The sequence below is a fragment of the Vipera berus genome (assembly GCF_964194415.1).
Source record: "Vipera berus genome assembly, chromosome: 3".
Taxonomy (NCBI): domain Eukaryota; kingdom Metazoa; phylum Chordata; class Lepidosauria; order Squamata; family Viperidae; genus Vipera; species Vipera berus.
Window position 1 is genome coordinate 1,584,659 of NC_138204.1, and position 12,718 is coordinate 1,597,376.

At 44.6% G+C, this 12,718-nt stretch overlaps 1 protein-coding gene across 1 annotated transcript in view; it reads right to left on the bottom strand.

Annotated features, from left to right (window-relative positions):
- Window positions 1–279: 279 nt before the first annotated feature.
- The window catches only part of KIAA1755, a 44,771-nt gene continuing 32,332 nt past the window's right edge, over window positions 280–12,718 (bottom strand). Inside the window, exons 10-13 of the mRNA XM_081323622.1 lie at window positions 12,566–12,704; window positions 11,245–11,367; window positions 3,700–3,891; window positions 280–1,523 (exon numbers count right to left, since the gene is read on the bottom strand). Coding sequence (XP_081179748.1) covers window positions 597–1,523; window positions 3,700–3,891; window positions 11,245–11,367; window positions 12,566–12,704 — 1,381 coding nt within the window. The 3' untranslated portion in view covers window positions 280–596. The remainder of the gene's footprint in view (window positions 1,524–3,699; window positions 3,892–11,244; window positions 11,368–12,565; window positions 12,705–12,718) is intronic.

Consider the following 12,718-nt stretch of genomic DNA (forward strand, 5'->3'; position numbering starts at 1 on the left):
AAATTTCCTGACCCAACTAGGGCACATCACCAATGCTAGAAGGGAGGGGGCTTGTGAAGAGGAGGAGGGAGGGGAAGGAGGAGGGGGAGGGAGAGGGGGAAGAGGATGGGGAGAGGAAGGGGAAGGAGGAGGACTGTGGGGTCCTGGGTGCTCTCTGAGCTGGGTGGTTTTATTATTATTTATTTATTAATTTAATTTGTATACCGCCCTTCTCCCTAGGGACTTGCAGATGTTTCCTGACCCAACTAGGGCACATCACCAGTGCTAGAAGGGAGGGGGGGTTGTGGAGAGAGGAGGAGGAGAAGGAGAAGGAGGAGGAGGACTGTGGGGTCCTGGGTGCTCTCTGAGCTGGCGTGTTTTCTTGCAGACGTTTGATTACCTGACAAGGTAACATCATCCATCCTACATGGAGTGGGATTTGCTCTTTATAGAGATATATATATACTAGTGGCTTGCCCTCTCAGTGTGAAGAAACAGAATGGCCTTTGGGCCAAAATACAGCTGGGATACTGGAGCACCCAAAAGACCAGGAATGTTCTCAGCACCAGATCGGTTGGCCAGAAGATGACCCAGAGATAATCCAGAACCTCAGCACCTCAAGTCTCTGGCTTCCCCGGACCTAGGCCACTGCTTGGACTGTGGTTCTCCAGGTAGAGGATCCCCAGGGTCCCCTTTTCCTGAGCCCCACCTGCTTTTGGGCCCTGCAGTTCCATGGACCAGGTGCTACCGGAGTCCAGGGCACCTTCGGACGAGTTCTGAGAATCGGCATCTTCTGAAGAAAAACTCCCGTGTCTGGAGAGCTGGAAGTACTGGGCTCTCTCGCGCTTCTGGGGACGTGGACCTCTCACCAGTAGAGGAGCAGAAGGCTGGCCGGCAGGTGGCAGTGTCTCACCGGTTCCTGGCGTTGGCTGTGCCTTGGGAGAAGAGGCAGAAGAACGAGACAATGGAGGAGAACCCAAGGAGGTCCTCTGAAACCTTCCTGAGGGCTCCTCACCCAGATGTTTGTGGTCAGGCCCACCAGATTCCAAGATGGCACCTGGAGAAGCTTTCTTGTTGCCTCCCACGCCTGTGTCCGAGCTGACGCACAAGGACTTCTTCGGAGAGGAAGGGTCAACACCGTCAATTCTGTCCATCGTTTCTTTGGAGAAGGGCTCCAGAATCTCCAATATCTCACCAGCCTTCAGGGCATCAGCTGGGACTGGCAAAGATGAGTCAGGAGCGGAAGGGCCACAGTCTCCTGCGGTGATTCCCTTGGTCTCCTTGAACCTGATCAGAAGGCCTTCCAGAATTTGCTTGGCTTCTTCGCTTCGTTCCAAGGCTTCGCTCCAAATCAAGTGACCTTTCTCACTGTGCATACTGGACGCTTGGAGCTTCATCTGCTGGAACCTCTCCTCTGAAAAGTCCTGTGACATTCGCCGCAGAGCATCTTCGGCATCCTGGCAGACCTCCGCGAAGTTGGGTTCCTTCTCCCTGGCCTTCCACTGGGCCAGATGTTGCTTGCAGTCTAGGTGAAACTCCGTGACCTTGATAAGACAAGAGGGCAACATTTGTTACGGACACCATACAAGATTTCAGTCAGTTTCCATACTACGAGAACGATAAAGTGCTATTTTTCTTCTTCGTTCGATTTAGGCTTATTGGTCTCAGCAACCTGGAGCTTAGGGGAAATTTCCTGACAGTGAGAACAGTCAACCAGTGGGATGACGTGCCTTCAGAACTTGTGGGTGCTCCTTCAACTCCCAGAATTTCCCAGCCAGCCATGTACAGAAGAGAAGAGAAGGGAAGGGAAGGGAAGGGAAGAGAAGAGAAGAGAAGAGAAGAGAAGAGAAGAGAAGAGAAGAGAAGAGAAGAGAAGAGAAGAGAAGAGAAGGGAAGGGAAGGGAAGGGAAGGGAAGGGAAGGGAAGGGAAGGGAAGGGAAGGGAAGGGAAGGGAGGAGAGGAAAAGAAATGAGAGAAAGAGAAGAAGGTAAGAGAAGAGAAGAAGGAAAGAGAAATAAGAATGAGAAGAAAAGAAGAGAAAAGAGGTAAAGAGAAGAGGGTAAGAGAAGAGAAGAAGGAAAGAGAAGAAAAAAGAAGAAAAGAGGGAAAGAGAAGAGAAGACAAAATAGAAAAGAAGGGAGGGGAAGGGAGGGGAGGAGAGGAGAAGAAAAGAGAGAAAGAGAAGAGGGTAAGAGAAGAGAAGGAAAGAGAAATAAGAAAGAAAGAGAAGAAGACAAGAGGAGAAAAAGAGGGCAAGAGAAGAGGAGAAGGAAAGAGAAGAGAGAAAGAAGAGGGTAAGGATGGGATGGGATGCAATGGGACAGAACAGGGCTGGAAGGGACCTTAGAGGTCTTCTAGTCCAATCCCCTGCCCAAACGTCCAGCAATGGAGCACCCACAGCTTCTGGAGAGAAGCCATTCCACTGGTTAATTGTTTTCACTGTCAGGAAATTCCTCCTTACTCCCCGGTTGGTTTTCCTCTGAGGAGCTTCTTGTCCTGCGCTCAAGTGCTCTGGAGAACCTCCTCTTCTCTCTGACAGGCCTTCCAGGATTGGAACACTGCTCTCATCTGCCCCCTGTGCCTTATCTTTTACAGACTAGACATACCGAGTTCCCTTAGCCCAGGGGTAGGCAATCTTGGCCCCTTCATGGCTGGTGGACTTCAACTCCCAGAATTCCTGAGCCAGCATGGGGGAACTATGGCCCCCTCATGACTCGTGGACTTCAACTCCCAGAATTCCTGAGCCAGCGTGGGGGAACTATGGCCCCTTGATGACTTGTGGACTTCAACTCCCAGAATTCCTGAGCCAGCATGGGGGAACTATGGCCCCCTCATGACTCGTGGACTTCAACTCCCAGAATTCCTGAGCCAGCATGGGGGAACTATGGCCCCTTCATGACTCGTGGACTTCAACTCCCAGAATTCCTCAGCCAGCATGGGGAAACTATGGCCCCCTCATGACTTGTGGACTTCAACTCCCAGAATTCCTGAGCCAGCATGGGGGAACTATGGCCCCTTGATGACTCGTGGACTTCAACTCCCAGAATTCCTGAGCCAGCATGGCTCAGCTTGGAAACCTCTCCCTTTCCCCTCAGCGTGGTTGGCTCAGGAATTCTGGGAGTTGAAGTCCACCAGTCCTAAAAGAGCCAAGGTTGCCTACCCCTGCCTTAGCCATTCAAAACTGTTCTTCACCGTTCTTCCCATCCGTGCGTGTTTGTGAATCAGGTTGGGGTGCTAAACATGGGTGGGAAGAGACCAGATCCCTTCTGCCAACATCAACCGTGCCCTCAACCAGGAAATTAGCAGACACCGTCCATAGTGGACAACCTTTGCAGGTGAAGAGACCTTCATCCTTAACTTCCTGCTTCCCAGACTGCTTAACTAATTGTTCCGGCAGCTCTTTTTCTGGCAAAGCAACTTCATTGACCCAAAGTGCTTTTGTCCCAAAGGCAACTGGACTCCCTTGTTTTTCTTGGGAGACGTTTGGCTTCTCACCCAAGAAACTCCTTCAGTTCGGTTCCTTCTTGGACGAGAAGCCAAACGTTTCCGGAGAAAGAACCGTGAAAGTCAACTTGCCTTGTTGGAAAAACCCCCGCTGGGACAACCGTGACCTGGATGATCTCCAAAGACAACTTTGTGGGCGATGTCTCCGGATCCACGGAGCTCCCCACTCGTTCCATCTCTTCCCTTCCACTTTCGCGAGGCCTTTTCTCGGCTCACCTTCTCACAGAATCTGTAGAGGTCCAGGAAGGCTTCCAGCTCTGCCCCTTTCATCTCCATGTCCATGTAGAACATGGTCAGCCTGGCTTGGAAGGCCCCCTTGGCTGCCTCGAAGGAGGCCATCTCGGGAAACCTGGAGCCCTGGATCTTGGCAGCCTCCTTGGACAGAGAGAGGCCTCGGTTGTAGTGAACCTGGGGGAGAAAGAAGACCACTCGGGGTCAACGCCGCTAACATCCAACGTTCTTGCTTGACAAGAGATGAAGAAGCAGCCATTTCATAGGTTAAACTTGTATATCGCTTTAAGAGATTGGATTAAGGTTGGGAGCGGGAAAGAGGAAGACTGTAGCTCAAGGCCGTCTGACATGAAAGAAGATAAGACCTTGGCGGGTTGTCTAAGGGAAGGGAAACTGATTCTTTAAATTAATTGGAGAATATGATTAAGGACAAAATTAGAAAGGTGGAGAATTCTGTTTAATATATTGTGCAAGGGGGCGGAGATTTCAGATTCCAGCTTCCTTCGAGCAAGCATGCATTAGGCTAATAAAGGACTTTTCAGGTAAACAAGGCCTCAGAGTCACTTGAAAAGCCCAGAGGTGGGAAACGTGACACGCAGGGTTAGCCATCTGCAACAAAGATGATTTGGGGGGGGAGGAGGCTGAAACATATGAAGAACGGCTGCAGGAATTGGGTCTGTCTAGTCTAATGAAGGACCAGGAGGTGACATGATAGCAGGGATCCAATATCTCAGGGGCTGCCCCAAAGAAGAGGGGGGGGTCAAGCTCTTCTCCAAAGCACCTGAAGGCAGGAGAAGAAGCCACGGATGGAAACTCATCAAGGAGAGAAGCAACCTGGAACTAAGGAGAAACTTCCTGACAGGGAGAACAATTAACCGGTGGAACTCCTGGACTCCAGAGGTGGTGAATGCTCCAACGCTGGAGGTTTTTAAGAAGAGACTGGACAGCCATTTGTCTGGAATGGTATAGGGTCTCCTGCTTGAGCAGGGGGATGGACTAGAAGACCTCCAAGGTCCCTTCCAGTTCTATTCTATTCTATTCTATTCTATTCTATTCTATTCTATTCTATTCTATTCTATTCTATTCTATTCTATTCTATTCTATTCTATTCTATTCTATTCTATTCTATTCTATTCTATTCTTCTCTTAATTTTTGTACCTTTGTATTTTAGTATTTATTGCCCTGTTCACCGCCCAGAGTCCTTCGGGAGAAGGGCGGTATACAAATAAAATTATTATTATTATTATTATTATTATTATTATTATTATTATTATTATTATTATTATTATTATTATTATTATTATTATTATTATTATTATTATTATTATTATATTCTATATATTCTAATCTATTCTCATATTCTATTCTATTCTATAATTCTATTCTATTCTATAATTCTATTTTTATTCTGTAATTCTATTCTATTCTATTCTGTTCTATCCTATTCTATATATTCTAATCTATTCTCATATTCTATTCTATTCTGTAATTCTATTCTATTTTTTTATTCTGTAATTCTATTCTATTCTCCCCTTCATGGATTACTGCCTTGTCGTGGCGAAGGGGCTTGCGTAATTCAATGAAGCTATGAGCTATGCCGTGCAGGGCCACCCAAGACGGACAGGTCATAGCAGAGAGTTCTGACAAAACGTGATCCACTGGAGAAGGAAATGGCAACCCACTCCAGTATCTTTGCCATGAAAACCCTATGGACAGTACCAAAAGGCAAAACGATATGACGCTGGAAGATGAGCCCCTCAGGTCGGAAGGCGTCCAATATGCTACTGGGGAAGAGCAGAGGGCTAGTACTAGTAGCGCCAGAAAGAATGAAGCGACTGGGCCAAAGCCGAAAGGACGCTCAGCTGTGGATGTGTCTGGTGGTGAAAGGAAAGTCCGATGCTGTAAAGATTTTTTCTCCATAGGAACCTGGAATGTCAGATCCATGAATCAAGGAAAGCTGGACGTGGTCAAACAAGAGATGACAAGACTAAACATCGACATCTTAGGTATCAGCGAACTAAAATGGACAGGAATGGGTGAATTTAATTCAGATGACCATCAGGTATACTACTGCGGGCAAGAATCCCTCAGAAGAAATGGAGTAGCCTTCATAGTCAATAAAAAAATAGGAAAAGCAATACTGGGATACAATCCTCAAAATGACAGAATGATCTCAGTTCGAATCCAAGGCAAACCATTCAATATCACAGTAGTCCAAGTCTATGCCCCAACCACCAGTGCTGAAGAGGATGAAATTGACCGGTTCTATGAAGCCCTACAGCACCTTATAGAACTAACACCCAGAAATGATGTCCTTATCATCATGGGGGATTGGAATGCTAAAGTAGGAAGCCAAAAGATAACTGGAATAACAGGCAAGTTTGGCCTTGGAGTACAAAATGCAGCAGGGCACAGGCTGATAGAATTTTGTCAAGAGAATACGATGGTCATAGCAAACACTCTTTTCCAACAACCCAAGAGACGGCTCTACACATGGACATCACCAGACGGTCAACACAGAAATCAGATTGACTATATGCTCTGCAGCCAAAGATGGAGAAGCTCTATACAGTCAGTAAAAACAAGACCAGGAGCTGACTGTGGCTCAGACCATGAGCTTCTTGTTGCAAAGTTTAGGCTTAAATTAAAGAAAGTAGGGAAAAGCGCTAGGCCAGTCAGGTATGAATTAAATCATATCCCTGTTGAATATACAGTAGAGGTGACAAATAGATTTAAGGAATTAGATCTGATAGACAGAGTGCCTGAAGAACTATGGACAGAGGTTCGCAACATTGTACAACAGGTAGCAACCAAAACCATCCCAAAGAAAAAGAAATGCAAGAAAGCAAAATGGCTGTCTGAGGAAGCTTTGCAAATAGCTGAGGAAAGGAGGGAAGCGAAAGGCAAGGGAGAAAAAGAAAGATACGCCCAATTAAATGCAGAATTCCAAAGAATAGCTAGAAGAGATAAGAATGCCTTCTTAAATGAACAATGCAAAGAAATAGAAGAAAACAATAGAATAGGGAGGACCAGAGATCTTTTCAAGAAAATTGGAGAGATGAAAGGAACGTTTCATGCAAAAATGGGCATGATTAAGGACCAAAATGGCAGGGACCTAACAGAGGCAGAAGAGGTGGCAAAATTACACAGAAGAACTATACAAGAATGAGCTTAACGTCCCTGATAATCACAATGAGGTGGTCACTGACCTCGAGCCAGACATCCTAGAATGTGAAGTGAAGTGGGCCTTAGAAAAGCTGAGCAACAACAAAGCTAGTGGAGGTGACAGTATTCCAGCTGAGCTATTCAAAATCTTAAAAGACGATGCAGTAAAAGTGCTACACTCAATTTGCCAGCAAATTTGGAAAATTCAACAGTGGCCACAGGATTGGAAAAGATCAGTTTACATTCCATTTCCAAAGAAAGGCAGTGCCAAAGAATGTTCAAACTATCGCACCATTGCACTCATTTCTCATGCTAGTAAAGTTATGCTTAAAATTCTACAAGCTAGACTCCAGCAGTATGTGGATCGAGAACTACCAGAAGTACAGGCAGGATTTCGAAGAGGCAGAGGAACTAGAGATCAAATTGCTAACATACGCTGGATCATGGAGAAAGCTAGAGAGTTCCAGAAAAACATCTACTTCTGCTTCATTGACTATGCTAAAGCCTTTGATTGTGTGGATCATAACAAACTCTGGCAAGTCCTTAAAGAGATGGGCATACCAGACCATCTTATTTGTCTCTTGAGAAACCTATATGCGGGCCAAGAAGCAACAGTGAGAACTGGACACGGAACCACTGATTGGTTCAAAATTGGGAAAGGAGTCCGGCAAGGCTGTATACTGTCGCCTTGCCTATTTAACTTATATGCAGAGCACATCATGAGAAAGGCAGGGCTAGATGAATCAAAAGTTGGAATTAAGATTGCCGGAAGAAACATCAACAACCTAAGATATGCAGATGATACCACTCTAATGGCAGAAAGTGAAGAAGAACTAAAGAGCCTCGTGTTGCGGGTGAAGAAGGAGAGTGCAAAACTTGGGTTGAAACTAAACATTAAGAAAACCAAGATCATGGCATCTGGCCCTCTCAATTCCTGGCAAATAGATGGGGAAGAAATGGAGGTAGTGACAGATTTTATTTTCCTGGGCTCGAAGATCACTGCAGATGGGGACTGTAGCCAAGAAATTAAAAGACGCTTGCTCCTTGGGAGGAAAGCCATGGCAAATCTAGACAGCACACTAAAAAGCAGAGACATCACCCTGTCAACAAAAGTGCGTATAGTCAAGGCTATGGTTTTCCCAGTTGCAATGTATGGCAGTGAAAGCTGGACCATAAGAAAGGCTGAGCGCCAAAGAATTGAAGCCTTTGAACTATGGTGCTGGAGAAGACTCCTGCGAGTTCCTTGGACTGCAAGGCGATCAAACCGGTCAGTCCTAGAGGAGATCAACCCTGACTGCTCTTTAGAAGGCCAGATCCTGAAGCTAAAACTCAAATACTTTGGCCACCTAATGAGAAGGAAGGACTCACTGGAGAAGAGCCTAATGCTGGGAAAGATTGAGGGCAATAGAAGAAGGGGACGACAGAGAATGAGGTGGCTGGATGGAGTCACTGAAGCAGTAGGCGTGAGCTTAGATGGACTCCAGAAGATGGTAGAGGACAGGAAGGCCTGGAGGAACATTGTCCATAGGGTCGCGATGGGTCGGACACGACTTTGCAACTAACAACAACAACAACAATTCTATTCTACTCTATTCTATCCTATATATTCTATTCTCATATTCTATTCTATTCTATAATTCTATTCTATTTTTTTATTCTGTAATTCTATTCTATTCTACTCTATTCTATCCTATATATTCTATTCTCATATTCTATTCTATTCTATAATTCTATTCTATTCTGTAATTCTATTCTATTATTTTATTTTTATTCTGTAATTCTATTCTATTCTATTCTATTCTGTTCTGTTCTGTTCTGTTCTGTTCTGTTCTGTTCTATCCTATCCTATATATTCTAATCTATTCTCATATTCTATTCTATTCTATTCTATTCTGTAATTCTATTCTATTATTTTATTTTTATTCTGTAATTCTATTCTATTCTATTCTATTCTGTTCTGTTCTGTTCTGTTCTGTTCTGTTCTGTTCTGTTCTATCCTATCCTATCCTATCCTATATATTCTAATCTATTCTCATATTCTATTCTATTCTATTCTATTCTGTTCTGTTCTGTTCTGTTCTGTTCAGTTCTGTTCTATCCTATCCTATATATTCTAATCTATTCTCATATTCTATTCTATTCTATTCTATTCTATTCTATTCTATTCTATTCTATTCTATTCTATTCTATTCTATTCTATTCTATTCTATTCTGTAATTCTATTCTATTATTTTATTTTTATTCTGTAATTCTATTCTATTTTATTCTATTCTATTCTATTCTGTTCTGTTCTGTTCTGTTCTGTTCTGTTTTGTTCTGTTCTGTTCTATCCTATCCTATTCTATATATTCTAATCTATTCTCATATTCTATTCTATTCTATTCTGTTCTGTTCTGTTCTTCTTTTATTTTTATTCTGTAATCCTATCCTATCCTACCCTACCCTACCCTATCCTATCCTATCCTAAAGTCCAACAGAAGAGAATATTTGTAGGTCAGGATTGAACTCTGGGGTCCCTGGTGCTGTCTGAGCTTGGGGGGGAGGGGTTTCTTGCAGATGTTTGAGACTTTTCTTGGTGACTTTGGGATTGTAAATGTGGGGGGGGGGAGCTGGAAGAAATTATTAAATGGAGATCCTACACCTGGACATTGCTGGATGGACAATTTGAACGTCACGTTGACTATAGATGTGGAGAAATGCAACCCAATTAACCAGGACATTTGCAGGTGCTGATTGTGAAGAGGACTACGACTTATTAGAATCAAGTATAAGAGAGAAGAAAAAATAAAGATTTCTAGGTCTGTCAGGCACGTTTGATTTGGAGGAGCTTCGGGCAGAAAGAATTTAGATCAGCGAAGGAACAGAGTCAGCCCCCACTTTGTTCTGGGCAAGAGAACTGAAGCCGTGGAGGAAGAGATAAGAGACTTTGCAGACCAGACAGGGGGAAAAGAAATATATATTTCTCAAATTAAAAAGTGACTTTCAGAACAAGCTATCAGGTTAGCCAAAGAAAAGTGCGAAATTAAAGCCAGGGGGCAAAAGGCTTCAGAAAAACTCGTGACGGAAATGAAAACATGAAAAATCCAGGTTTAAAAAATGAAGTTAAGAGACAGGCGGTCCTCGACTTTACGACCTCGCAGGCAAGGTGGGTTTTTAAGAGAGTCCTGCCCCCTTTTACAACCTTTCTTGCCCATGTTGTTCAGCAAACGTGTTGTTAAATGAATCCAGCTGACTTTGCTGGTCAGAAGATCACAAAAGCGGATCACGTGATGGGATAATCATTTGACTGCTGGGGTGGTATATAGGTAGGGGTCTCCAAACTTGGAAACTTTAAGACTTGTGGACTTCAACTCCCAGAATTCCTCAGCCAGCTGGCTGAGGAATTCTGGGAGTTGAAGTCCACAAGTCTTAAAGTTGCCAAGTTTGAAGACCACTGGTATCAGGTCTCCTGGTTGAGCAGGGGGTTGGACTAGAAGACCTCCAAGGTCCCTTCTGTGAGGATACTACGATTCTAAGCAAACACAGGACACAATTCTCAACAGGCTCCCTTAACGTTTCCAGAAAAATCTGGGAACTTGAAATACAGGGAAGACTTCAACTCTCCTGCCTTTATTCACCTATGGAGGGTTGCGGTTACAACCACTGAAGACTTAGAAGAGGAATGATTGGGTCTCCCGTTGTGCTGGGTCTGTTCTATTCTATTCTATTCTATTCTAATTTCTTATTCTATTCTTATTTCTTATTCTATTCTATTCTATTCTATTCTATAAACTGTTATTTCTATTCCATTCTATTCTATTCTACAATCTGTTATTTCTATTCTATTCTATTCTATTCTGTTCTGTTCTGTTCTATTTTCCCTATTCTATTCTATTCTATTCTATTCTATTCTATTCTATTCTATTCTATTCTATTCTATTCTATTCTATTCTATTCTATTCCATTCCATATTTTCTATTCTATTCTATTCTATTCTATTCTATTCTATTCTATTCTATTCTATTCTATTCTATTCTATTCTATTCTATTCTATTCTATTCTATTCTATTCTATTCTATTCTATTCTATTCTATTCTATTCTATTCTATCCTATCCTATCCTATCCTATCCTATCCTATCCTATTCCACTCCAATTAAGGAGAAAAGCAACCTGGAACTAAGGAGAAACGTCCTAACTGGGAGGACAATGAGCCAGTGGAACTACCTGCCTCCAGAAGTTGTGCTTGCTCCATCCCTGGAGGTTTTTAAAAGGAGACTGGACAGCCATTTGTCTGAGATGGTAGAGGGTCTCCAGCGAGAGCAGGGGGCTGGACTAGAAGACCTCCAAGGTCCCTTCCAGCTCTGTCCCATCCATCCTAGCTTACCGTGGCTTCTTTGAAGAAGCCCTTAAACCGCAGGTAGGACTCTTCCGTGCTCTCCAGGCTGCCCTCCGCCAGTCCCACCAGGCTCAGCTCGGCTTCTCCTTCTTCCTCAATCCACAAACTGACCTGCAGGAAGCAGCAGCGGAAAACAAGGAGCTGGATCAGGAGCTGGATCAGGAGGTCAAGCTCAACAACCTCGGCCGGCTCCCTTCACCTGATGCGCCGTTTCTAGGGAAGGTGAAGCTCACCTGGACCCCCCCCCCCGCCTAGTTTCTTCTCCTTTTTGGCACTTAGGATGCCTACAAAGGGAGCTCATCGCTTGGGTTCCATCCAGGGTTTATAGGTCGAAGCCAACAAACAGGGGTTTGTGACCTCAGAAAGAGGCTTGTTCAATCACCAGGCTACGTGTCTGGGTGGGTCGAGGTAGCCGGGTTGCTTTAAAAGCAGTCCTTGACTTACGACCACAACGGAGCCGAAAATTTCCACGGCTAAGAAAGACAGTTGCGGTTTTGCCTTGCTTTACGACCTTTCTTGCCGCGGTCATTAAGCGAACCCCTTCGGTTGTTCGATGACCTTTGCCCCGCTTTACGACCTTTTTTGCTACTCTCGTTGTGAGTTACTGCAGTTAAGTGAGTTTTGCCCCGCTTTACGACCTTTTCTTCCACGGTCGTTAAGTGAATCGTTGCAGTGGATAAGTGACTTTGGCCCCCACTTTACGAACTTTCTTGCCACAGGCGTTAAACAAATCACGGCACTCGAGTGAGTTTTGCCCCATTCTACGACCTTTCTTTCCACAGTCGCTAAGTGAATCACTGCAGTTATTAAGTTAGTTACCCGGTTGTTAAGCAAATCTGGCTTCTCCCTGGACTTTGCTTGTCAGAAGGTCGCAAAAGGGGATCACATGACCCCCCACCCCCACCCCACGATAAATACATAATACAAGCCAGCTGCGAAGCATTGAAATCTTGATCATGCAACTGTGGGGGATGCTGCAACGGTCGTAAGTGTGAAAAACGGTCCTAAGTCCCTTTTTCCCCAGTAGTGTCAGAACTACAAATGGTCACTAAATGAACTGTCATAAGTTGAGGACTGCCTGAACGTATGGAGGAAGATCTCAGGCTGGTGGCTGGGTGAATGTCATTTATTTTTTAATCGTATTAATTCTGCCTACATTTTTACACCTGATACAAAACACACACACACACACACACACGCACACAGGCTGGCTGAGGAATTCTGGGAGTTGAAGTCCACAAGTCCTCAAATTGCCACGGCTGGAGACCCCTGGCTTTAGCTGACAGACTTAGGGCAAAACTTCCTTTACCTGGTGAAATTCTTCCTCAAGTTCCCGGATCTTCTTGAGGAACTCCAAGTGCTCCAAGCAACCGTTGGATTTGGTCACCAGCGTGTGAACCTCCTCCTCCACCAGGTTGTAGACGGCCAGGGCGCTCTCGAAACTATGCCTAACAAACACACA